We start from the raw sequence: 26,610 nt of genomic DNA, 5'->3' as shown, positions 1-26,610 counted from the left end.
GTGTGCGCGTATATACCCCGATACACCACCAGGAAAGGCAGGGGTAGAGAGGCCGTCGCTGCCCGCTTCTCTCCCCCTGCCTTTCCTGGGGTCTAGAGCCCTGTTGCCGGCCCTTCTCTCCCCCTTGCGCCGATAGCCAGGGGCGAGAAGCGGCGCCGACAGCCAGGGGGAGAGAAGGGGCAGCGGCACCCATTGAGCGGCGCCGCTGCCCCGTTGCCTCCCCCCATCCCCGGTGGCATAATTACCTGGGTCGGGTCCGCGCTGCTGCAGGCCTCCGGCGCGCGTCCCCTGCATCGTTGCTATGCACGGCGCGGCGTACTGACGTCATGCGACGCGCCGTGCAGCGCATAGCAATGACGCCGGGAACGCACGCCGGAGGCCTGCAGCAGCGCGGACCCGACCCAGGTAATTATGCCACCGGGGATGGGGGGAGGCAACGGGGCAGAGGCGCCGGCAATGGGTGCCGCTGCCCTTTCTCTCTCCCTGGCTGTCGGCGCCGCTTCTCTCCCCTTGGCTATCGGCGCCAGCAATGGGGCGCCGGCACCGATAGTCAGGTGGACAGAACGGGCAGCAGCGCCGATAGCCAGGGGGAGAGAAGGGCCAGCAGCAGGGCTCTAGATCCAAGGAAAGGCAGGGGGAGAGAAGCAGGGAGCGACGGCCTCTCTCCCCCTGCCTTTCCTGGGGGTGTATCGGCGTATAACACGCACATAGACTTTAGGCTAAAAATTTTAGCCTAAAAAGTGCGTGTTATACGCCGATAAATACGGTACTTGTTTCTCAGCAGAATTTCAAAAACTAGCAGGTTGTTAGTATACATTTTGATCAAAAAGTACAAGCCCACTCACCACGTCAAGGCCACTTAGTCAGAGTGGGTCCATAACCTGATACTGGTGTAGCGCCGAGTGGTGACCACTGCCTCGGTCTGCAATCTGCCCCTCCCCCTCAGCCCATGCATATATAAATTAGCAGGAAGCTGCACAGGGCTCCTTCCTTTTTGGCCGCTTCCCAGCTTCTGACTGGGAGCACATGGTAAGTGAGCTTTTACACCTTGTTCACACTGGTTTGGTGCTGTGCGGCATCCATTGCTGCCTGGGTGCCATGTCTGTGGGGAGGCGCGGCCCTGGGACTGGTTTGAGTGGCATTGGGGCTGCTCTGCCAGTGGGTCGCTCCCCTTGTGGGCACCGGTGTTGCAGCAGTGGTGGTCGCCACCCAGTGCTTCGCCATTTTATGCTAGGGACCCACCACTTACAGGTGGCCAAGACGTGGCTGGTAGGCTTGCACTTCATGATCATAAAGTACACCAACGACCTGTTAGTTTAATGAATATTGCTGAGAAGTATTAGATCATTGTGCATGATGTGGATGTGCGACCATGTCTGTTTTCTCTATATGAATTGAAATAAATAACCTTCAGCTTGTTAATATATTTTAGACTTTTCTACACTGAACTGGTTGTCCAGTGAAAGACAATATTTCCCATCCACAGGATAAAGAATAGGGGGGAGATGTTTGGTGTGGGTGGGAGAAAGGCAGGGAAATGTGTCCCCCTGACAGAGGGTAGTGGGGATGGAGTAAGAGGGAGCAGGCTTCAAACCAGAAAACCGTGTCCCTGTTTGGAGGGTCATATTCCACTACAGGGACACAGTTCTTCATTACACTGGAGAGTACAGCACTCAGATATCTTTGGAGCTGCCATGGAAGAGAATACAGTGCAGATGCAGCACATGCTTTTTCTGAGGGCCAGGGCCCCAATCTGGAGATTGCGGGGAGTCCCACCAGTCAGACCACCATGATCAGACACTTATCCCCTATCCTGTAGGGAATATGTTGTCTTTTACAGGACAACCCCTAAAATGTGGAAAACCCTAAAATATAATAATAAACTGAAGTTTATTTTAAGTAAAAAATATGTATTAAATGTTTAAAGGTTAAAATCCACACACACACACACATATATAAATATTATTATCATTATTATTCAGCCCTCATTCTCCCTTATATGGGATATTAGTCTATCTAGAGAGCATCAATTCATTAGAATTTTCATTTCTGGATTGGAGCCTACTGTTTCTGTCCATTACTGTCTTGTTTATTACTGTCTTGTTTATTACTTATGTACTGTTTATAGACATAAGATGAGGCCCAGTATTATACAATGTGGATATGATGACTAATATACTCATTATATACACTCATCAGAAAATACTTCTAAAGACAAAGTAATTGTACTACCATTGAATTTCAATAAGTTACTGCTTAATGAAAACACAGTCATTTTTTAATAGTTTATTTTTATTTTATTAGTGGTCTGTAACCCCAGCATGTTACATATTCTACTGGTTCACCACTTGCAGCTGGATAGTCAGGGTTTATTGAGGACAGCACCATAGTGTTTGTAGATGTTGTACAGATTGAAGTTTACAGATTGAATCCTGCACAGAGACCGATACGCAGGCAGAATAAATGAATACCAGCACATCCATTAGCACCAGCAAAACCTTCATGAGGACCTGGGGAAAAGAACATTGCGTCATTTACAATATATTCATCATTCATTTTGATATCTCTTGTTTCATTTCAAAGTACTCTTCAGACTGTGGGTTGGAGGAATATAAAATATAAATCATCTTGGCATTGAAGGGGTGTCTGGTTTGAAAATACTTTATCAGAGTATTCTGAGTTAATAAAAGTTGGTACTTTATTTGGCCCTTCATTTATAAGCCACACTGGAGAACAGCTACAATGAACATGTCGCAATCTAAAGAAGCCAGAATCTCAGGGATTTTATTTATCTAAATGAGCATCTTGTAATACTATCTTTCACCTGTGGGGGTGCAGCAGGAAAACTGAACAGTTGCCACTGGGTTCCAGCACTGACTTTAACTGATCGATTGGCATACCATGCTATCAGCTTAGTAATGGGAAACCTTTCTGCTAAAAAAATGAATTGTCCTAGCTAGTAGTGTTGAGCGGCATAGGCCATATTCGAATTCGCGAATATTCGCGAATATATGGACGAATATTCGTCATATATTCGCGAATATTCGCATATTTGTAATATTGGCATTTTATTTTCGCTTAAGCGAAAATTCGTGAATGCGAAAATTAACATATGCGAAAATTAGCATATACAAAATTAACACAAGCGAAAATTCGAATATGCGAAAATTAGCATATGCAAATGTTCGCATATGCGAAACTTCGCGCGGTAGTATTAGAGCCTTCTTTACACCACACAAGCTGAAAGCAGAGAGGGATGATCACTGTGATGTGTAATGTGAAAAAAAAATTACTAAAAAAAAAAAATTACAAAAAAAAATAAAACGAATATTCGTAATTACGAATATATAGTGTGCTATATTCGCGAATATTCGCGAATTCGCGAATATGCGATATTCGCGAATAAAATTCGCATTGCGAATATTCGCGAGCAACACTACTAGCTAGATAACACGTGTAAACATTTGGGAACAGAGACAATGGGGGAGATCTATCAAAACTTGTGTAGAGGAAGAGAGGTGCTGTTGTCAACAGCAACCAATCAGATCACTTCTTTCATTTTTCAGAGGCCTATATAAAAATGATAGAAGCAATCTGATTGGTTGCTATGGGGAACTGCACTTCTTTTCTTCTGCATAGGTTTTGGTAAATCTCCCCAATGGTTACCGATGAAGTTTAAAGGGGTACTCTGGTGCTAAGACATCTTATCCCCTATCCTTTGGATGTCTTAGTAAGATGTCTTAGCACCGCAGTACCCCTTTAAAAGAGTGTCTGACATTGGTGAAGTACTGGGCAGAGATACGCAAAAGGACAACCAGGTTTGTACTTACTAGTGTATTCACGAGCCCAGTAGGTTGGAATTCCCCAGCAAAGGCTTTGAATGGCGTTACCGTACTGGGCAAGATCGTACACTTGCTGGTTGGTCACAAAGTAATGTTTGCGCAGCTCTTCTAGGTCCTTTTTCTGTTCCTGTAGCAGGAAAAAAACATCAATGTCAATATCTGAAACTCCCCCATAACTGTACACATTGCTATAGTATTGCATGAAATGTTAGGAACCTTGTAACATAGGTATGTAGGTATAATTATGTCACCTTAATATTAATGGAAATGTAATTCTTTATGTATTATGGATCTGGGCTGGACACTAATATCACTTTAGTAAATTTAATTAGGATCATTTCAAGTCATTAGAGGACCCATGACAGAGATCTTCTTCAAGATGTATTCTAGATGTATGCAGGGTACAATCTGGCCATATTCTATGAGAGGATTCGAATATCTAAAATGTTTATACAATGTGGTGAAGAAGGCGGAAACTGCTTAGGGTTTGGGAGACAGTTTCAACCTTTCAGCCTAATTTGTTGTGTAAGTTTATATGATAGTAAACTCCAACTTTTGCAGGCCATATACATTTAAGAAATAGGTCTAATATGTCCCATTGTCCTCCCAGGTGTCTTAACAAAAAAATGGCAAAGATAGTTACCCTCTTGGTGTGAATCCACTCATTTATCCTTCCAAGGCCTGGAAAGGTAGCAATATCCATGTGTGCCAGGACACAGATACCTTTGTAGGGCATGTGGTAGGCAACAATGTTCTGAAAACAAAGAAAATGATTGATTGTTATCATTGTATTTTATTAAAGCAGATATTACACTTGTTGCCTGAATGGTAGACATGAGAAATGACTCTACAAGGAAATTGTATGTAAATGCCTTTTACCCATATGTACTTATATGGAGCAGCGTTAGGTTGGAGATATACAGCAACACATTGCATGGCCAAAGATCACAGTGTTGTGCTACCTGCCTCACAACTAATGAATGTGAATGTGGTTGTAAATTGCTATGATCACATTCTAAATGGAAATTAATCATAGATTGATTCTGCCGTAACATGACCACATGCGCATTCAGTATTTAAAATACACTGTAGCAACACTGTGTACTATGTGCCATGTGATGTCAGATAGCCCTAGCATAATGAGTTGTTTTCTGTAAGGGACCAATGGGTGCTCTGAGATTGGTACAATCAACTGGCAACATTACATTGTAAAACGATAGTAGGTACAAGTCATCCCGGTGCAGATACAATATATGTTAAGGGGGTTTGATGAAATTAAAAAGGGACTCCGGTGGAAACATATTTTTTCAAATCAACTGGCTCCAGAAAGTTAAACAGATTTGTAAATTACTTCTATTTAAAAATATCAACTCTTCCAGTACTTATCAGCTGCTCTATGCTACAGATATACTACAGAGAAATTTGTAAAGTTCTGTAAAGTCTGACAACAGTGCTCTCTGCTGACACCTCTGTCCGTATCAGGAACTGTCCAGAGCAGGGGAGGTTTTCAATGGGCATTTGCTTCTAATCTGGACAGTTCCTGACACGGACAGAGGTGTCAGCAGAGAGCACTGTTGTTAGACTGGAAAGAACTTCGCAAATTTCTCTGTAGTATACAGCAGCTAAGTACTGGAAGGCTTCATATTTTTAATGGAAGTGATTTACAAATCTGTTTAACTTTCTGGGACCAGTTGATTTGAAAACATTTGTATTCCTCTTGTTTCCACCGGAGTTCCCCTTAAAGCAAGCATGGATGGTTTCTCCAGTTCAACTCAAGTCCATTTATACATATTGGCAATATTTCTTGAAGAAACAATCTATATTATTTGTTTAATCTCCTAACCACGAAAAATACACAGTACGATGATGAGTGAGACAGTGACACCGTTTATACGAAAAGTAAGGTTTACATCCTAGCCTCTTACCTGGCTGTAATCGAAGACGGCATTGGCTGACTGTCTTCCAGAGTACACATTAAACACAGCAACCTTGACTTGCTCATTGACCGTCACAGTGTGGTATTCATTCTCTCCATTGTATCCTGTTCCTAAGTACTGGAATGACTGGAAGACATATTTTATAACATGAATTTAGGCACTGCATGGTCAGGTGACAGATGCTCTGCTACACCATATGCATTATTGTCAAACAAAAGCTAAATGAAAATATAGGGAGGAGGTTTTGGGAATGTTCTTCTTACCCCCAACGCCCCTTACAGCTTACATTAAGAGCTGGGATAAGCAACAAACAAACCTGGGCAGATGTAAGGGCTCAATGGGCTTGGGTGGTCCAATCTGGGATAACTATGCTCTATGCATGTCAAGTCAGCTTAAAGGGGTACTCTGCCCCTAGACATCTTATACCCCATTATCCAAAGGACCCCTGCGATCTTTGCTGTGGCACCCCAGACATCTGGTGCACGGAGCGAACTTTGCTCCATGCCTGATAACTGGCGATGTGGGGGCGGAGGCTCGTGATGTCACGCCCCTTCTCAAAGACTTGTATTGAGGGCGGGGCCGTGACATCACAAGCCTTCGACGGTGCACCCAGCGCTCTAAACGGATGCCGTGTGTAGAAGGGAGATCGCGGGGGTCCTCAGCGGGGGGACCCCTGCGTAGAGACATCTTATCCCCTATCTTTTCGATAGGGGATAAGATGTCTAGGGGCGGAGTACCGCTTTAAGGTAAACAGGGGACAAACTGCTTAGTTATGATTTGTTTGTGCTAAGCATATAATAGAACATTAATTAAGTTAATGAAATGATATGAAGAAAGAAACCTCAGCAAATGTTACTTTGCTACTAACATTACAGAATAATTGTATTGTAATTGTATTGTTGTTGAAGTCTACATTGGACACAGCACTTTGCATCTTTAAGACTATATTTAAAAAAAAAAAATGACATGCAGACAAAATATATTGTTGGCCAATACCATATGTGATATGCCACAAAAGGCTCATAAAACAATTTAAGGATTATCAATCTCTTACCTCATCTCCCCGTAGTGGGTTTATGAAGACGGCCAAAAAGCCCAGAAACAGCAGCTATGGAAAGAGAGAATAAGGGGAAAAAAATTATCCAAAAAATTATCTTTGTGCAAGAACTGAATATAAGCAAAGGATGAGTACTTTAACAGATTATAAGAAATCTTAGCCTTCTGTATCAAATGGGTTATGGGCAGTACTGACGTGATTAGTCTCTCTGCACCAGTTGATGCACAATTGATTTTTTTCTGACCTTAAAGTGAATTTACACCTTTTATAATATCATTTTTAAGTACATAATTCTGTGCTAATTCCTGATCTTCATTGCTTAAACCCTGCAGGGACATATCAGGGCTGGCTGAAGGGGCAGCTGCCCTGGTCCCAGTGATTTCTAGATAGCCCAAAGCAGCTGTGCTGCCCGTCCAAAACTTTATTCGTTAACAATAACATCAATAGCATGCCTGCTCCTCCCTGGTTGACTCGGCCTGTCTCTGCGTGTGTTACTGATGATGCATGCAGGATAATGGGTCAGAAGGAGGAGCTGCTCCTCGCCTGGCCACCAGATATGCATGTGCCCGCGGCCCAGTAAATTTTGCGGCACATGTCACTTGTGATGTCAGGAGTGCCCCCCAGCATGATCTCTACCCTGACAACCCCCATCAGCCACAGGCTCACCTAGTATCCACCAGAGACAGCAGCATTTGGGATCCCTAGCCACCAACTGCACCATTTATACAACAAGTAATTAACTATATAATTAATGTGGTCCAATCATATTGAAAGAAGACCCTGAGACATATATGTTTTATGATACAGCGCTCCAAATTTCCTGGATAGAAATGTGTCTAGAAGTTCTGGTTTTGGATGCCAGCCACCACTGGAGGGAGCTAAGGAACCTAAATGAATACTGGCTGTTCATTGAACTTTATAAGAACACTGTATGCAGTAAGCACAGAAACTAGTCCCAGTGGCAGCTGTAGGCAGCCAGTATATTGTGTTGTAATCTATGTCTATACCTGAAATTTGGATGCATGTTGCTCAAGTTACAATATAAATTGGTTCCAGAGGACAACCATTGTATGTTGAAACCATCGTACGTTGAGACCATAACTCTATGGAAACCTGGTAATTGGTTCTGAAACCACCAAAATGTCATCCAAAAATAGGAAAAAGTGAGGATTAAAGATAAATAGGTAGATAACTAATACAGATAAAGCAAATCCTTACAGTTAAAAGTAAGAAAGAGCTGTTGGGAGCTGTAAATCACTGTCTATTTCAGTGTTTCCCAACCAGGGTGCCTCCAGCTGTTGCAAAACTACAACTCCCAGCATGCCCAGACAGCCAAAGGCTGTCCGGGAATGCTGGGAGTTGTAGTTTTGCAACAGCTGGAGGCAACCTCTTTGAGAAACACTGGTCTATGTAGAGGATAGAAGCTTCTTCAGGGTCCTGTAAAGAACACGCAATGTCCTAAAAAAAGGAAAATGGTGCCACCCTCACCTGATGCCCAAAGGAGCAGCTAACCCTGGTACAGGTAAAGAGTACAGAACATGTAATACCTCCCGGTACTGTAGGGAGCACTACCAGACACCAGTCAGTGCATGCACTTTAGGAATACACAGGTTTTACCAGTGAAATATCCATTCTGATTGGTCAGTTCTTCAAGCCATTGACACGCAGATACCATAGCATTGTATGTTGAGTCTGGTTTCAAGTTACAATGGTCCAGAAAAGACCATTGTATGTTGAAACTATTGTATGTTGAGGCCATTATAAGTTTAGGGATCACTGTATCTATATCTATCTATATATATATATATATATATATATATATATATATATATATATCTGTAAAATTTAGATAAAAATAAAAAAAATTGTGGGGACGTTTTCACATATTTAGATGTTGTTTCAGGTTGCTTATTTTATTCTGTATTTGTAAACCATTACAACTAATTCCTTGAATATCTTTATAGCATTGTATTTAGAGAAAAATGGTCTGCTTTTTTCCATAAATGTCACTTTCCATATCCATGGTCTGTTCCTGAAATTGCTGGTCATTCCTTTTTTCTTGCTAGAATATACTCCCCGCAATCTCCGGGCAGCACCGGGCATTCCAAACAGTATGTTTAGAATGCTGGGTTCCCGTGGCAGAAGACGTGACACACACCACACCCCCTTCCGTTGTATAGGGGATAAGCTGTCTGGGGGCGGAATACCCCTTAAGCAACTCCTTTAATATACTAGTAAACAAACCAAGTAGAAATGGCAGAGAGAAAACCTATAACTGAAAGATTTGCACCTTTTTATAGAAACATAAAATGTGTCAGCAGATAAGGACCATTTGGCCCATCCAGTTAGCCCAATATTCTGAATCCTATCAATAGTCTCGGCCCTATATGAAGGATAGCCGTATGCCTATCCCATGCATGCTTAAACTCCTTCACTGTATTTATGTGTTTTTGACATGGCTTTGGCAAAAAATCTGACCAAAATGTAATGTGGGAACCCAGCCAGAGATTTAAATGCCAAAATCAAGATGATGAATTACCAAAAAATCTAATAATTATGAACAGTTTTGGTAAATCTGTTGTGAGGTACCTGAAAATTGGGTAGTAGTGTCAGGTTCCTTCACTTAAATACTATTGTTAATTACCATGAACTTGCACAGAACAAAGAGTGTCCAACCTCATGAAGTAATTCACGATACAACACACCACCGCTTGCCCGTTACCCAACCCTTAACACTTGGTGGACAGAAGTGACTCTTGGGCTCCCATTCCAATGCTAACATTGTAATGTAAAAGGTAAGCCTTCAGAACATCACATATATTAAATCTTTTACTAATAATATTATAGTATAATACTTTCTACTATATTTAGATAGACATATTATTTATACAAAATGTTATTATATAAACATTTATTTTATAATCTAACTAAATTCCATAATAAATTTAGAATGTTGTATATAAATACATCTGTAGTACAGGTATGCTTACACAGTACCTGCCGCAGCACTTACCATAGTACCCATTCTCAGTGTTGCCTTTAGAGTGGAGATTTGTTGTGATCTGCACTTTTATAGGTTCCAGCCAACACCACATAACAATGGGGTGAGATAAGCCCAAGAGTTCCAATCTGTGATACACCAGAGTAAACCCTACGTGTGGGTGATACATGTTTGTTAAAAAGGATTGGTTTAATATTCCACTATTATGACCCTTTCCCTCCATAGACGTATGATAAACCAAGCATAGGACAGAACAGCAAACAGAATGAGGGTGTGGAAATGCCATGAAGAATGGAATGAGAGTTTAATTACAAAGGAGAAAATGTATTTTGTACGAAGTGATGGCCCAAAAAGTAAAGACGTGAATCATAATCTAGTAACGCAAATCTATAAATATTAGGCAGGTCTCCTAATCATGTACCATAATAATAATGTAGTGTACTTAACTTAACCATATCTCATTCCCTCACTTTAGGATACAAAGACATCAACCAGTTTTTAGACTAGCCCGATAACTGGCTGTAAAGTCCATAATTGGTGTATCTAAGGTGTGACATCCACAAACAATAGAAATCTACTCAATTAGTTAGTAAATGTATTTCACCTGCTTACATATTATTTATGGTCACTATTCTTTATCAGTTGGGGTGATCCCTGCAATTCAACATTTTTGTAACATTTTTGATGAATATAGTTTTTTTTGTGGTTTTACACTTAATGTTTTGTTATCCTTTTGTTTGTCGGGCCAAGGCTTCTTTGACTCTATCAGTCAGCCTATCTCTCATATCTATCTATTGTGGTAACAGGGTGTGATGAGGGCAGATGTTGTTACCCTAGGGGCAGATGGCATTAACCCCTTGTATTCGTGACGCCAGGGAGTGGTTTATCCTCGATACCACCCGAAGGTATCCCGTTAGATCCTGGGCTGGGCACGGGGGCAATAAAGACTCCGACGCCAAGTTACGGATAACAGTAGCTTTACTGAGGTAGAGATGACAGATGGTTAAGTCTATACAGTTCAGCCAGGGTCCACGGAGGTCACCAGTGACTCAGAGACTCTAAGGGCTTGCTGGGACTTGTAGTAGGACTGGACAATTTAATGCAGGCCACGCTGACTTGACAGTTGCCGACAGGGACTGATTTGACTGATGACTGACAAAGCTATGACTGTAGCTTACTTGCAATTGACTGTGGCTGCAGGACTGGACTTGAGGCCTCCAATGACTCTGGACACTCTCTAGGACTCGACTTGACCTCAGCAAAGACTCTTAAGGAAAGAGAGAGAGCTAGCTCCACCCAGAGCTTATATGGGGGAGACTAGCAGGGAGCCCATAGGTCACCCCTGGGATCAACTGGTCACTGGTACCTCCTGGGTAACAATCACATGTCAAGTCACATGGTAAACAGTCTTAAAGTGACAACGCTTTCTAAACACATTACATGGTATAATACATTAGAAATATATTTACATAGGGGGACAGATGCAAGGGGCCCAGGGGACACTGTAGGGAGGCTGACTGACAGGGCAGCAAGGGTACAGGGTAACACCTCCCGCACTGGGCTACCACACTTTCTATCTATCATCTATCTATCTATTCCAAAAGTAATCAAACAGCACTCCAAAAATTGTTGAGTGCATGCTTAAAAAAGGCTGCAACTGGCATCTCCTATCATGGGGGAATAAAAGGACACATTGATTTCCACAATTTTTGGAGTGTTGTGGGATTACATTTTTAATGGTTGTTTTTTTTTTTACTAGCGGCATAGGTATCATGGTCTTAACAGTCGCAATCCACTGGGGCCTGCACTGACCACCATAATACTTTTACTGCCGCCTGACAAAATGCGGTTCCACGGATTTATTCTGATATATTTGGAGTTGAGAAGGAATTTTTTTTCCCTTTGCATGGCGCAATTGGCATCAGCCTCATAAAAGTTTATTGCCTTCTTCTGGATCCACAGAGTAGGGGCACAGTAGGAATGTCGGTTGAATTTGATGGATTTCTTTTTTTTTTCCAGCCTTAAGAACTATATGTAACTATGAAACTGTGCCAGCCTTCACCACACAATATACCTGGTTGATCCATCAGTGCCTGCCACTTTAGAAGCCACCAAGCAGACCTACCTTGGGCTGGTACATTTGTGAAGAGTGAGGACGTCCCCTGTCCTGACATCAGTGCTTCAGCGCTGGAGGAGTGAGCGCCAGTATAATGTGAAACTAGGAGTGCCGGTATAACCTGAAACTTTCTAGGCCAATTTTTACACCCCCCTCGTCCCTTAGCTGTCGCCTGTCCCCCCCAAAGCTCTTCTAACTTCCCACAACCTCCCCGGACACACCTCCCACTGTATTGCTAACCTCGCATCCAGCACATGAGCACATGAGATCACTGTTTAGGTGTTACAATGTCTGAACATGCACTTTAATCCGAGCATTTGTTTGTAGCGATTTCCAATATAGGGAAAGGTCATTAACTGTATAACATGTATTTAATTTTTTATTGGTTACACCATTGGAGGTATATGTGAGATAAATTTTATGTATTATATGCATTTCTTTTATCTAAATATATATATATATATATATATATATATATATATATATATATATTTATAATCTGTACATATAATGTATAAGATGATGTGATGGGAGATGATGCATTATCCTGCTGGACCACTAGCCTGAACCATTGATACAAAGATACAAGGATAACGGGATGGATCCATGCTTTCATGTTGTTTATGACAAATTCTTACACTGTTTTTGGAATGTTGCAGCTGGAATCCAGACTCCTCAGACCAGGCAACATTCTTCCAGTCTTCCGCTGTCCAATTCTGGTGAGTTGTGTGAATTGTAACCTCAGTTTCTTGTTCTTAGCTGACAGGAGTGAAACTTGGTGAGGTCTTCGGCTGCCGCAGCCCATCTACTTCAAGCAGGGGCGTACCTAGAGAATTTGGCACCCGGGGCGGACCCTTTGTTTGGCACCCCCCCCACCTACACCCCTCCTTAACCCCTTAAGGACACATGACGTACTGGAACGTCATGTGTCCACTCCCGATCTATAACGCGGGGCCACGGCGTGGCCCCGCGTCATAGCGGGTCGGGCCCGGCCTCTAACAACGGCCGGGACCCGTGGCTAATAGCGCGCGGCATTGATCGCTGTGCCGCGCGCTATTAACCCTTTAGACGCGGCGTTCAAAGTTGAACGCCGCGTCTAAAGTGAAACCGAAAGCATCCCGGCTAGCTCAGTGGGCTGTTCGGGATAGCCGCGGTGAAATCGCGGCATCCCGAACAGCTGACAGGACAGCGGGAGGGCCCCTACCTGCCTCCTCGCTGTCCGATCGCCGAATGACTGCTCAGTGCCTGAGATCCAGGCATGAGCAGTCATCCGGCAGAATCATCGATCACTGGTTTCTTATGAGAAACCAGTGATCAACATAGAAGATCAGTGTGTGCAGTGTTATAGGTCCCTATGGGACCTATAACACTGCAAAAAAAAAGTGAAAAAAAAAAGTGAATAAAGATCATTTAACTCCTCCCCTATTAAAAGTTTGAATCACCCCCCTTTTCCAATAAAAAAAAAAAACACAGTGTAAATAAAAATAAAAATAAACATATGTGGTATCACCGCGTGCGGAAATGTCCGAATTATAAAAATATATCATTAATTAAACCGCTCGGTCAATGGCGTGCGCGCAAAAAAATTCCAAAGTCCAAAATAGTGCATTTTTGGTCACTTTTTATATCATTTAAAAATGAATAAAAAGTGATCAATAAGTCCTATCAATGCAAAAATGGTACCGTTAAAAACTTCAGATCACGGCGCAAAAAATGAGCCCTCATACCGCCCCATACACGGAAAAATAAAAAAGTTATAGGGGTCAGAAGATGACAATTTTAAACGTATTAATTTTCCTGCATGTAGTTATGATTTTTTCCAGAAGTCCGACAAAATCAGACCTATATAAGTAGGGTATCATTTTAATCGTATGGACCTACAGAATACATATCAGGTGTCATTTTTACCGAAAAATGTACTACGTAGAAACGGAAGCCCCCAAAAGTTACAAAACAGCGTTTTTTTTTTCAATTTTGTCGCACAATGATTTTTTTTCCCGTTTCACCATAGATTTTTGGGCAAAATGACTGATGTCATTACAAAGTAGAATTGGTGGCGCAAAAAATAAGCCATCATATGGATTTTTAGGTGTAAATTTGAAAGAGTTATGATTTTTTAAAGGCAAGGAGCAAAAAACGAAAATGCAAAAACGGAAAAACCTCCGGTCCTTAAGGGGTTAATTACACCCCCCACCCGCACCCCCCCTTAAAGGATACCTCTCATCAAATAAGGTTTTGATATATTTTAGATTAATGAATGTTGAATAACTTTCCAATAGCATGTTAATGAAAAATATGCTTCTTTCTATTGTATTTTTCCCGATCTGTCGTGTCAGCAAGCATTTCTGACTCATGCTGGAGTCCTAAACACTCTGTGAACAAAGCAGGCTGGCAGCTCTGAGTGTTCTCCTTTGTGAACAAAGCAGACTGGCAGCTCGTAGTGTTTAGGACTCCAGCCTGAGTCTGAAATGCTTGCTGCCAGGACTGGTAGGGAGACCCCTAGTGGTCATTTCTTCAAAGTGGAAAATTAAATAGAAAGAAGCATATTTTTTAATAACATGCAATTGTAAAGTTATCCTGCATACATTAATCTATAATATATCAAAAGTTTTTTTTTTATGAGAGGTACCCTTTAATTACACCCCACTCCCTCTCTCCCCTTAATTACACCCCCCTTAATTACACCCCCTCCTTCCCCCACCCTCCCTCCCCTTAATTACACCCCCTCCCTTCACATATAATTATTTACTTACATTTTGATGATGCCTCCGTCTGACCGCTGGTGATGGATCCTTCTGCACCTTTAAAAGATCGGTGAAGGCGGCGTCAGCGTCGTGACGCCACGTTGCGCACCACCGCAACACTCCTCCCCATGCTGTTCTTACTCCACAGATGCAGGCGCCGGGCGGAAAAGCAGCAGTGGATAGGGCCATTAGGTAGCAGTTTCTCCACATTAGGTAGCATACATTCCCCACATTAGGTAGCATAGTTTCCCCACATTAGGAAGCATAGATTCCCCACATTAGGTAGCATATATTTACCATATTAGGTAGCATAGTATTCCACATTAGGTAGCATAGATTCCCCACATTAGGAAGCACAGATTCCCCACATTAGGGAGCATAGATTCCCCATATTAGGTAGCAGAGATTCCCCACATTAGGAAGCGCAGTTTCCCAATATTAGGTAGCATAGATTTCCCACATTAGGTAGCATAGTTTTCCACATTAGGTAGCATAGATTCCTCACATTAGGAAGCGCAGTTTCCCCACATTAGGTAGCATAGATTCCCCCCGACAAGCACAGACACACAGACACACACAGACAGACACACACATGTAGACAGACACACACACATAGACAGACACACACACATACATAGACAGACAGACACACACACATAGACACACTTACCTGGCAGCGTTTCTTCACTCTGGCGGCGGCCTGATGAGTGACGTCACTGACGTCCTCCTGCGCGGGTCTGTGGAGGGACATCACATGTGCGACATCCCTCATCAGACCCGGGCCGGCCGCCAGCACAGCTGCAAACGGGGGTCGGTAGAGCGAGGTAATGGGGTGCTAATGGACGGGAGCGAGCGCAGCTGAGCGTCATGGTGTCATGGCGGCACGGTGTCACCCCATCAGGCTGATGTTGCCTGGTTTGGTCCGCACCCCAGCCGCTACATCACTGGATTGGAGGGGGGGCGACTCCATCATGGCACCCCCCTTGTCAGTGACACCCGGGGTGGGCCGCCTGGGCTGCCCCCCCCCCCCCCCCCCCCCCCGCCTTGGTACACCACTGGCTTCAAGGTTGTACGTGTTGTTTGTTTAAAGATGCTGTTTGACATACCTTGGTTGTAACAAGTGGTTATTTGAGTTACTGTTGCTTTTCTCTCATCTGAAACCAGTCTTCCCATTCTCCACTGACGTGAACAAGGAACATTCGCCCACATGACTGCTGCTTACTGGATATTTTCTCTTGTAGATCAGCAATTCCCAGAAAATCCCAGTAGATCAGCAATTTCTGAAATACTCAGACCAGCCCATCTGTATCAACAATCATGACATGTTCAGAGTCACTTAAATCCCCTTTCTTCTCATTCTGATGAATACAACTCAGCAAACTGTCTTGACCACATCTACATGCCTAAATATTTTGAGTTGCTGCCATGTGATTAGCTGATTAGCTAATTGTTTTACCAAGAAACTGAACAAGTGTACTTAATAAAATGGGCAGTAAGTGTACATTAGACTAAAGTGAATCCACATTTTTTTGTGTATTGGGCCTTCCAATCCCACAATGGATGGAAAACTAGCATCATCATGTTGGGCTACAACAGGCATAATCCTATAAATTGTTAGCAGAGATGTTAGACGGTCATGATATCTCCCAGACATCTTTGGACATGGTTCAGCTAGGTGTGGCTTATTTTCTCCAAATAGTAAATCTGAAATGTTTTTATCTGCAAGGATTTTCTTTTCTATAACTGTCCCCATATGCCAGCTGTTAACTATTAAAAGGCATTTCCACCCAAAATACACATTTCTTCTTCTGTGGGGTTATCCTTAGATTACCTGTGCAGTCATTGTACATTAGAATCAGATGACCATGGGCTCCACCATACCTGAAAATGTGTGAGGTTTTTCGTGGGAACTCATCATAGTTCAGTCTCTTTGGCATCTGTATTTATTTTATTTTTTTACCTATACAGTATATACATTATTGTTTTATTATTATTAGTAGTAGTAATATTATTGTTATCATCATAATTGTTTAAATATTGTCATTATTAATAATAATAATAATAATAATAAATAGTATTATTAATAATAATAGTAATAATAATTTAAAAATATTATTATTAGTAGTAGTTTTAGTACTATTATCAAATAACTCAACAAAAAATCTTTTTTATAACAATAACAATAATTAAAGAATTTACCAACTAAATAATGTTAAACAGTGTGGGTACGGAATTACAAAGACTAACCAAATTTTTAGCACAATACCCTTTTAAGACATAACTTTTATTGATATCATATTAAAATATAGAAATACACCAATGTGCAACATGCAGGGTTAATATGCCACAACAAGAAATGTATGGTGTATGCATACAATAGCAAGTATATGTATAGCTTCTATGTGAAACAAGGTTTTGGAACTAGTGAAACTTCCCAATTTTATTTATCAATTTTTTTTTAGCCGAGGAACGGTCTCTCGAATCACTCAAAGTGAAAGAAAAAGTGCAAACGTGTTACACTTTAAAAAACTATGCACAAAGGATGCGGTTTATCACAAGCCCTTCTCCGATAGGAGAGAGGCCCTCCAACAAACCTTACCCTTCGCATCCGCACCAAAAGGTACCTGCAAGGTTCCAGGTTCAATGTCCCTTTTCGCCGAAGCTACTAAGGGACCACAAATGCTACCGATCCGACGTGTGCGTTCCACCGTGTTCCGATGTGGAACGCACAAACCGCAGATGACATATGTTCTCTCCCAGTAGTCTATCGGAGGTGCGTGCAAAGGGAAATGACCTGCGCATTCAGCCAGATTCTAAGTAAGAGCGCACCAACCCTCAGCCAGCCCGTAAACCATATATGGAACAGAGCTGAGCTGGTATCCGGAGATGGTCACATGGGCTCTGTTTTTGAACATAGAGTCCACGTGACCATCCAGGCCCTCCATAGGTAGACTCAAGCACTGTTTATATGCACAGTAGATATATCTCATAGATCACCAACAATAAGATTCACTATATATGTTCAGAACACCATAGATAAGGATTATACGCCATGATATGCCAATAACGTACAGTTGTCAAAAATAATAATAAGGAATCGATATCTTTCTATCAGGACCAAACACTCATTTTCCCCGTATTTAACCCCTTAAGGACTCAGCCCATTTTGGCCTTAAGGACTCAGACAATTTAATTTTTACGTTTTCATTTTTTCCTCCTCGCCTTCTAAAAATCATAACTTTTATATTTTCATCCACAGACTAGTATGTGGGCTTGTTTTTTGCGCAACCAGTTGTCCTTTGTAATGACATTACTCATTATATCATAAAATGTATGGCGCAACCAAAAAACACTATTTTTGTGGGGAAATTAAAACAAAAAACGCAATTTTGCTAATTTTGGAAGGTTTTGTTTTCACGCCGTACAATTTATGGTAAAAATGACATGTGTTCTTTATTCTGAGGGTCAATACGATTAAAATGATACCCATTATTATATACTTTTATATTATTGTTGCGCTTAAAAAAAATCACAAACTTTTTAACCAAATTAGTACGTTTATAATCCCTTTATTTTGATGACCTCTAACTTTTTTATTTTTCTGTATAATTGGCGGTATGGGGGCTCATTTTTTGCGCCATGATCTGTAATTTTTTTTGATACCACATTTGCATATAAAAAACTTTTAATACATTTTTTATAATTTTTTTTTAATAAAATGTATTAAAAAAGTAGGAATTTTGGACTTTTTTTATTTTTTTCGTTCACGCCGTTCACCGTACGGGATCATTAACATTTTATTTTAATAGTTCAGACATTTATGCACGCGGCGATACCAAATATGTCTATAAAAAATGTTTTTTACGCTTTTTGGGGGTAAAATAGGAAAAAACGGACGTTTTATTTTTTTATTGGGGGAGGGGATTTTTCACTTTTTTTTTACTTTTACTTTTACATTTTTTTACATTTTTTTTTACACTTGAATAGTCCCCATAGGGGACTATTCATAGCAATACCATGATTGCTAATACTGATCTGTTCTATGTATAGGACATAGAAAAGATCAGTATTATTGGTCATCTCCTGCTCTGGTCTGCTCGATCACAGACCAGAGCAGGAGACGCCGGGAGCCGCACGGAGGAAGGAGAGGGGACCTCCGTGCGGCGTTATGAATGATCGGCTCCCCGCAGCAGCGCTGCGGGCGATCAGATCGTTCATTTAAATCGCGAACTGCCGCAGATGCCGGGATCTGTATTGATCCCGGCACCTGAGGGGTTAATGGCGGACGCCCGCGAGATCGCGGGCTTCGGCCATTGCCGGCGGGTCCCTGGCTGCGATCAGCAGCCAGGATCAGCCGCGCATGACACGGGCATCGCTCCGATGCCCGCGGTTATGCTTAGGACGTAAATGTACGTCCTGGTGCGTTAAGTACCACCTCACCAGGACGTACATTTACGTCCTGCGTCCTTAAGGGGTTAATGACCAAAAAAAATTAAAAATGTGTTGAATAGTTTTTATTGTATATTTCTGTATATAATTTAGAGAACATTGTTTGCACTTTTTCACTACTATTTCTAAGATTTGTAAATGGTGATGCATCATCATTAGGGCAATTTTCATATGGTCAGTAGGGTGATCTAGAGCCATATAGTGGACAGCCGGCGATTGAAGTGGGGGGTAGGGTGAGTATAGGTTGGAGTGAGTGAGTAGGGAAAGTAGTGATGTAGTAATTTATTCATACTGTCCCTCCACCAGAAGAAATCATGGTGTTGTGGTAGCTTGGGGGTGTAGGTGGTGTAGCTGTGCAGTGATGAAAGGGTGTTGGATTAACCCTTAACTGTCGTGATGCCAGGGTGCGGGCTCCTCTCTGTATATATATTCTACCGCCTCCCTTCCCAGGAACGATAGGGAGGAATAAAGGATTGTCCTCAACCGGAATTTTAGTAAACTGAGGATAACTTTACTGCAGATTTTATGCAGGTTAAACGTAGCAACAGTCTTTACAGAGGACCGGACTTTAGGCTCTTCACAGGTTTGGTTGGGACCTTGTAGGGAATAAGCTTGAAGTAATTGCTTTACGCTGTTCCACTAGATTTAGGGGTATTGTCACGATTCGGCTGGCAGGAGGTGGATCCTCTGTGCCAGAGAGGGATTGGCGTGGACCGTGCTAGTGGACCGGTTCTAAGTTACTACTGGTTTTCACCAGAGCCCGCCGCAAAGCGGGATGGTCTTGCAGCGGCGGTAGTAACCAGGTCGTATCCACTAGCAACGGCTCAACCTCTCTGACTGCTGAAGATAGGCGCGGTACAAGGGAGTAGACAAGAGCAAGGTCGGACGTAGCAGAAGGTCGAGGCAGGCAGCAAGGATCGTAGTCAGGGGCAACGGCAGGAGGTCTGGAACACAGGCTAGGAACACACAAGGGAACGCTTTCACTGGCACGATGGCAACAAGATCCGGCGAGGGAGTGCAGGGGAAGTGAGGTATACATAGGGAGTGCACAGGTGAACACACTAATTAGACCAACTGCGCCAATCAGCGGCGCAGTGGCCCTTTAAATTGCAGAGACCCGGCGCGCGCGCGCCCTAGGGAGCGGGGCCGCGCGCGCCGGGACAGGACCGACGGAGAGCGAGTCAGGTACGGGAGCCGGGGTGCGCATCGCGAGCGGGCGCCACCCGCATCGCGAATCGCATCCCGGCTGGGGGCGGTATCGCAGCGCACCCGGTCAGTAGATCTGACCGGGGCGCTGCAGTAGCGAGGATGTTGCGAGCGCTCCGGGGAGGAGCGGGGACCCGGAGCGCTCGGCGTAACAGGTATTCTTTAGGTCCAGCAGTCACGTAGGATTAGGATTGCGTTAGATTGAACTCACGGTCTTGTATTCGGCTGAAGATAGCAGGCTTCAGGCCTAGATTTGTCTTGAAGGTATACACGGAGCTTCTCTCTCTCTCTGCTAGTCCGGAACCCGAGAGAGCAAGGATTGAATGACAGCGCCCTTATATCTAAAGGGGCAGGTTTCAAGCTTATTGGTCCTCCAGACCTGTCAGTCCTATTACAAAGTATTGTGGTACACGACGTGACATGAGCACAAGACCTGGAAGGTAATTAACCTTAGCAGAACAATATAATTATTAATCATGTGACCTAAGGTCCTGGAAGCAACATTTACACTATACAATATATAAAATATATGCATAAAATTGAAGAAGGAAGAGGCGACTAGGGGTTATTCCACCAAGAGCTTCCTATCAGTACCGAAGAACTCTGACTTTGGGGACTTATTACACAAGGTACAGTACACGTACAGTACCGGGACACCACAGTGTGATATTACCGACTCCAACACCCTGCTAATGTGTCTCTCTATGATGTCATCTCTCCAAAAACTGTTAATATTAAGTTTTTCTTTTTTGCCTTATACGGTGTATATGTATGTATATTCTCTGTGTATTGCTGAGAGCTTTTACCTATGTGGTAACCTATGTGATATATCTTTCTGTACATTAGCCTAGAGCTTTTACCAATGTGATTATATTCTAGGGTGTTATTGACCCCATATATTGGGACGTTTCACTAGTTCCAAAACCTTGTTTCACATAAAAGCTGTTCATATACTTGCTATTGTATGCATACACCATACATTTCTTTTTGCGGCATATTAACCCCCTCATGTTGCACATTGGTGTATTTTAGAAATGAGTGAATCAAAGCTAACCCCCCCGAATTCATTGCGAATTTCAGGAAGTATTCAAATTGCAACAAATGCAAATATTGCCAAGATTCTGTCATGCAAACCGCTTCATTAAACTCCATTTACTGCGGTCCAGGCTCCAGGGCATCTAAAATGGCGGATCCAAATGTCAGTACATATGGCAAGAAACTCTGGGAAGGCGGGAAGCCATGGCGGGAGTCATTCAGCAACTATATGGTCTCCTCATGCTGCCAACACCTCCACACTGTGTCATTCAGCCACTATATCGTCTCCTCATGCTGCCAACACCTCCACGCTGTGTCATTCAGCCATTATATGGTCTCCTCATGATTCAGCCACATCCAAGCTGTGTCATTCAGCTACTATATGGTCTCCTCATGCTGCCAACACCTCCACGCTGTGTCATTAAGCCACTATATGGTCTCCTCGTGCTTCAGCCACATCCAAGCTGTGTCATTCAGCCTCCACACTGTGTCATTCAGCAATGGTCTTCTCATACTGATGCCACCTCCAGGCTCTGTCATTGTGCCGCTTTGCGGCAGTGATTGTAAAAGTGATGCCTGTAATCTGCATGTCATACTGAATAACAGTATTATTTCACTACCCCAGCACACTCCATATGCGTGTTAGAACACAGCAAAGTGTTCTACACCCCTATTGCGGCTGTCTGTAGTCCAGAAATAGCAGTTTTTAATATAGATGGTCCGCAAATAAATTCGAATCAAACCAAATTTTTTTGAAAATTTCATCTAATCGGCCGTATCAAATTTTTCAAAAGTTCGCTCATCTCTAGTGTCTTTCTATATTTTAATATGATATCAATAATAATTAATAATAACAATTCAAATAATAATAAATATTATTCTTAAATAATAACTCAATAAATTTGTTTTTTACCCTAAGGCAGTGGTCTCCAAACTGCGCATCTCAAGATATTGCAAAATTACAACTTCCAGCATGCCCGGACAGCCAACGGCTGTCTGGACATGCTGGAAGTTGTAGTTTTGCAACATTTGGAGGGCCACGGTTTGGAGTCCACTTCAAATGTTGGTCATTGTGGTGCATGTAGGCTGTATAGCTCCTTTATATGAAGCTGTACTACCTCTGTATATCACTGTAACTGTTCTGTAAGGTGCTGTATGAAAGGAGATATTTAACCCTAGAAGCAATGATCTTGTAGAGCATACCACTTTTTTTTTTGCATTTATATAGACTCCTATTATGGCTCCAACCCAAACAAAGCCACAATAAAACATCAGGAAGAAGCAGTGGATCCTTAAGCAAGTAAAAATTGATGCTTCATTGGCACTCACTTGGTCGGAGGAAAGGATTAGAAATAACCGATGTCTGACAATAAATTAATAAAAAAATAAAACAGCTTTTAAAGGGGTACTCCGGCGCTTAGACATCTTATCCCCCATCCAAAATATAAGGGATAAGATGCCTGATTGTGGGGGTCCCGCCACTGGGGACCCCCGTGATCTTGCATGCTGAACCCCGTGTTCGCTCCAGGTCTGATTACTCTCGATCATGGGCCGGAACCCCCTCCCATAGGCTTGCATTGAGGGGGGTGGAGCATGATGTCACACGGGGCGGAGCCTTGACGTCACAAGGCTCTGGCCCCGTGATCGACAGTAATCAGACCCGGAGCGAACACGCTCCGGGGACTGATTTTAACGGGGTGCGGCCCCCCACCATCAGGCATCTTATCCCCTATCCTTTGGATAGGGGATAAAATGTCTAAGTGCCGGAGTACCCCTTTAATGCCACAAATAAGGACAACACGTTTCAAAGGGATTGCTCTCCTCTTCGTCAGGTCAAAAAACAGTGAGAACATACAAACATATAAACTTGTTGCAGATTTTGTCGTTGGTGAGATTTGTACCTATGACTTCAGCGCTGCAAGGCAACGGTACCACTGAGCCACGGTGCTAACCACTGAGCCGCCGTGTATAGGAAATAACCCCTGATAGTTGTTATCAATATTTTCAATAACAGATAAATTACTTCGGATCTCTGGATTCAGAATGAGGGATAAGTCAGTGTGTGGGGATATTTCACTGGAAATCATCATTTCAGTTTTGGGTGGAATCACCTTTTTAATATGAATTATGGAATACAGCCCTATAAATGTGGCTAGAGGGAAGGCAGGAACTGGCAGAAAAATGAAGCAAATGCCTTGTATATTCATTAAGTGTGGCTCATCTGGCAGTGTATCTATATTTCCTAAGTAGAACTATGGCTTTATATGCCCTGCAGCACAAATATCTATTTTATTACTTAAAAATGTTTTGTGTATAATTTTAGAACAATTTCTCCTGTTTTCAATAAGGATATAAAACATAACCCTTTATGTAGAATAAAATAAAACATTATGGGGGAGATTTGTCAAAACCTGTCCAGAGGAAAAGTTGCCCAGTTGTCCATAGCAACCAATCAGGACGCTTCTTTCATTTTGCAGCGGCCTTGTTAAAAATGAAAGCTGATTGGAAAGTGAGCTGATTGGTTCCTCTGGACAGGTTTTGATAAATCTCCCACTATATGCAGAAAACATGCTGCATTTTATTGTCTCACCTTATGGTCGCGTCACTTCATCCTAAAATCGCAAAGTAGAGTAAACAAAGGGCTGCAGTAGGTTCAGGGACTGTTCACATATGAAATTGAGACTCCGGAGTTTCAATTTCATCAGACTTGCTAGCAAGATGATAGTACTTTATCCATTCTTGCAGACAAAACAACTGAACCTTTACAGACCCATTTATAATTGAGTGGGGTCCAGTGGGCCCATTGAGCTCCATTGCACAATGGATCCAGAATTCCCCATGAGCCTCATAAGTTACCGTAAGTTGTTTACATTACTCTTTTTAGCTAATTTCTTGGTCTCTCTGTAGCTCTCTTCACTTTCTATAATCGGAAACCAGTGTGATCATGTGACCGGGATGGTGTTGTTTTTCCCAGGAATGCATTGCAGTCTGGTTCCTAGGTAAACTCCCTAGTTACCAGATGGTACTTCTCCTGCCTCCCTCCACTGACCCGCATATAAAGTAATTCCTCACTTATAGCTCTGGAAATCTCACTACTGAATTGTTCTATGGGATCTTATTTGCCTTAATTTTCCTCTCCATTTTCCCCACCATTTTATCCTTCGTATTTATTATTTGTGATTCATATTCATATTCTTCCTTTATGAACTTCCACGTTTTGTGCATCCAGTAGCCAGGGTTTGCTGCCCTATCCCTGTTGTATTCATTCCGTACCCTATTTAATCTAACTATTGACTCTGGTCATGTCATTTTCTGACCGTATCCAGCTTTTCTGCTACTGTTTTCAGTCCGAGTCAAAAGCCGGATGTGGTCAGAAAATGAGACGACCAGAGTCACTAGCTGACTCTGTTCGGCTCATTGGATTGAATAGGGTATGGCACAGATCCTGCAGTAATACGGCAGCAGACAGTTTTGAAATTCTCCTGCTGGATCCAGCTGGTGAATTCACGAAATGTAGTGTGCTTGCCCCAAAGCCTGTATACCGTATTTATCGGGGCATACCACGCACCGGCCTATAACACGCATCCTCATTTTACCAGGGATATTTGGGTAAAAAAAGTTTTTTACCCAAATATCCTTGGTAAAATGAGGGTGTGTGTGTGTGCATGCGCATACCCTGATACACCCCCAGGAAAGGCAGGGGGAGAGAGGCGCCCGTGACGTCATTGCGCCGCGTCATGCAGCGCATAGCAACGACGCAGGGGACGCACACCGGAGGCCTGAAGCAGCGCGGACCCGACCCCGGCAACAGGTAATTATACAACCGGGGATTGGGGAGGCAACGGGGCAGCGGCGCCGGCAATGGGTGTCCCTGCACCTTCTCTCCTCCTGTCTGTCGGCGCCGGCAATGGGGCGCCGGCACCGATAGTCAGGGGGAGAGAACGGGCAGCGGCACCGAAAGCCAGGGGAGAGAAGGGCCGGCAGGAGGGCTCTAGACCCCAGCACAGGCAGGGGCAGAGAAGCCGGCAGTGCTGGCGGTCTCTGCACCTGCAAGCCCGCTGCAGTTCATTGATTTAAAGCGCCCGCTTTAAATCATTGAACTGCAGCGGCTTATCGGCGTATAACACGCAGGTAGACTTTAGGCTAAAAAATTTTGCCTAAAAAGTGCGTGTTATACGCCAATAAATACGGTATGTAACTAGAGAGAGATGCATATATCCATTTTTTTTCTTTATCTTAGGGAAATACATATTTTTATGAATTTCTGTATTGTAAAAGTACTCTATATTTACCTGTACAGGCTTATTTAAGTGCATAAAGGAAGTATGTGATGTACAGTATAAACTGCAACACCGGTATCAATGCACCTGGTAAGGAGCCCAGCACTCAAACTTGTGTGTCCACCCCTAGAGGCTGCAGAAGGTGGGCATAGAAATCAGCAGAGCAAGGAACAACAGGGACGCTATCGCAGACATCAGTATAATCATAAAAGAGATTTTTTATCAACTTTATATTCGTACATTCTGTTCAAATACACCGTGGCCCGGATTTACCAATCTGAGACAAGAACTACCTGATTTCCCCATAACAACCAATCACAGCTCAGCTTTCATTTACCAGAGCTCATTATAATATGAATGCTGAGTTGTGATTGGTTGTTATGGGGAAGTCAGGCAGTATTTTGTCTAAAACAGATAAATCTGGGCCTATATTTTTTGTGAAACAACCCCTTTAATACAAGTCTCAGCTGAAAAGCTTTCATCTTCTCATTTTATACATTTGCAAAGTGTTGAATTTTTTTTCCCCCCGGAATGTATCAAACTGAAATTTACATTTTTGATCTTATGCCTGATGTGGCCACAAACACTTACAAAGAAAAATGTGTAACTATGTAATGCAGACACAATGACATCTTTATTTTAGGGATTTTAATCATTTGCATTTCTTTTTTTTATTACCCAAAAGTTTCCATATACTATGGTAAAAACACATGGACTTTATTTAAAGTCCAATATTACAAATATTCCTATGAAGGTTTATGTAAAATTTGATAAGAGAGTAAGAACTGAGCCTATTTTTTCCTACTGCTGAATAGTGTTGCTCGCGAATATTCGCAATTCGAATTTTATTCACGAATATCGCATATTCGCAAATTCGCGAATATTCGCGAATATAGCGCTATATATTCATAATTACGAATATATATATTTTTTTTTTCACAGT

The 26,610-nt window shown here is 42.5% G+C and overlaps 1 protein-coding gene across 1 annotated transcript; it reads right to left on the bottom strand.

Annotated features, from left to right (window-relative positions):
• Nucleotides 1-2,309: 2,309 nt before the first annotated feature.
• LOC130367376 (gastrokine-1-like) lies at nt 2,310-12,758 on the bottom strand. The gene is made up of 7 exons (XM_056569793.1): nt 12,592-12,758; nt 11,016-11,091; nt 6,834-6,887; nt 5,768-5,905; nt 4,486-4,596; nt 3,831-3,969; nt 2,310-2,510 (listed from the first exon to the last, which is right to left on the bottom strand). The coding sequence occupies exons 1-7, from the start codon at nt 12,756-12,758 to the stop codon at nt 2,419-2,421; spliced, it is 777 nt and encodes a 258-aa protein (XP_056425768.1). The 3' UTR covers nt 2,310-2,418.
• Nucleotides 12,759-26,610: the final 13,852 nt, after the last annotated feature.

This window comes from Hyla sarda, chromosome 4 (assembly GCF_029499605.1).
Source record: "Hyla sarda isolate aHylSar1 chromosome 4, aHylSar1.hap1, whole genome shotgun sequence".
NCBI classification, from domain to species: domain Eukaryota; kingdom Metazoa; phylum Chordata; class Amphibia; order Anura; family Hylidae; genus Hyla; species Hyla sarda.
The sequence above is the reverse complement of the archived record's forward strand: the minus strand, read 5'-3'. Positions and strand labels throughout refer to the sequence as shown.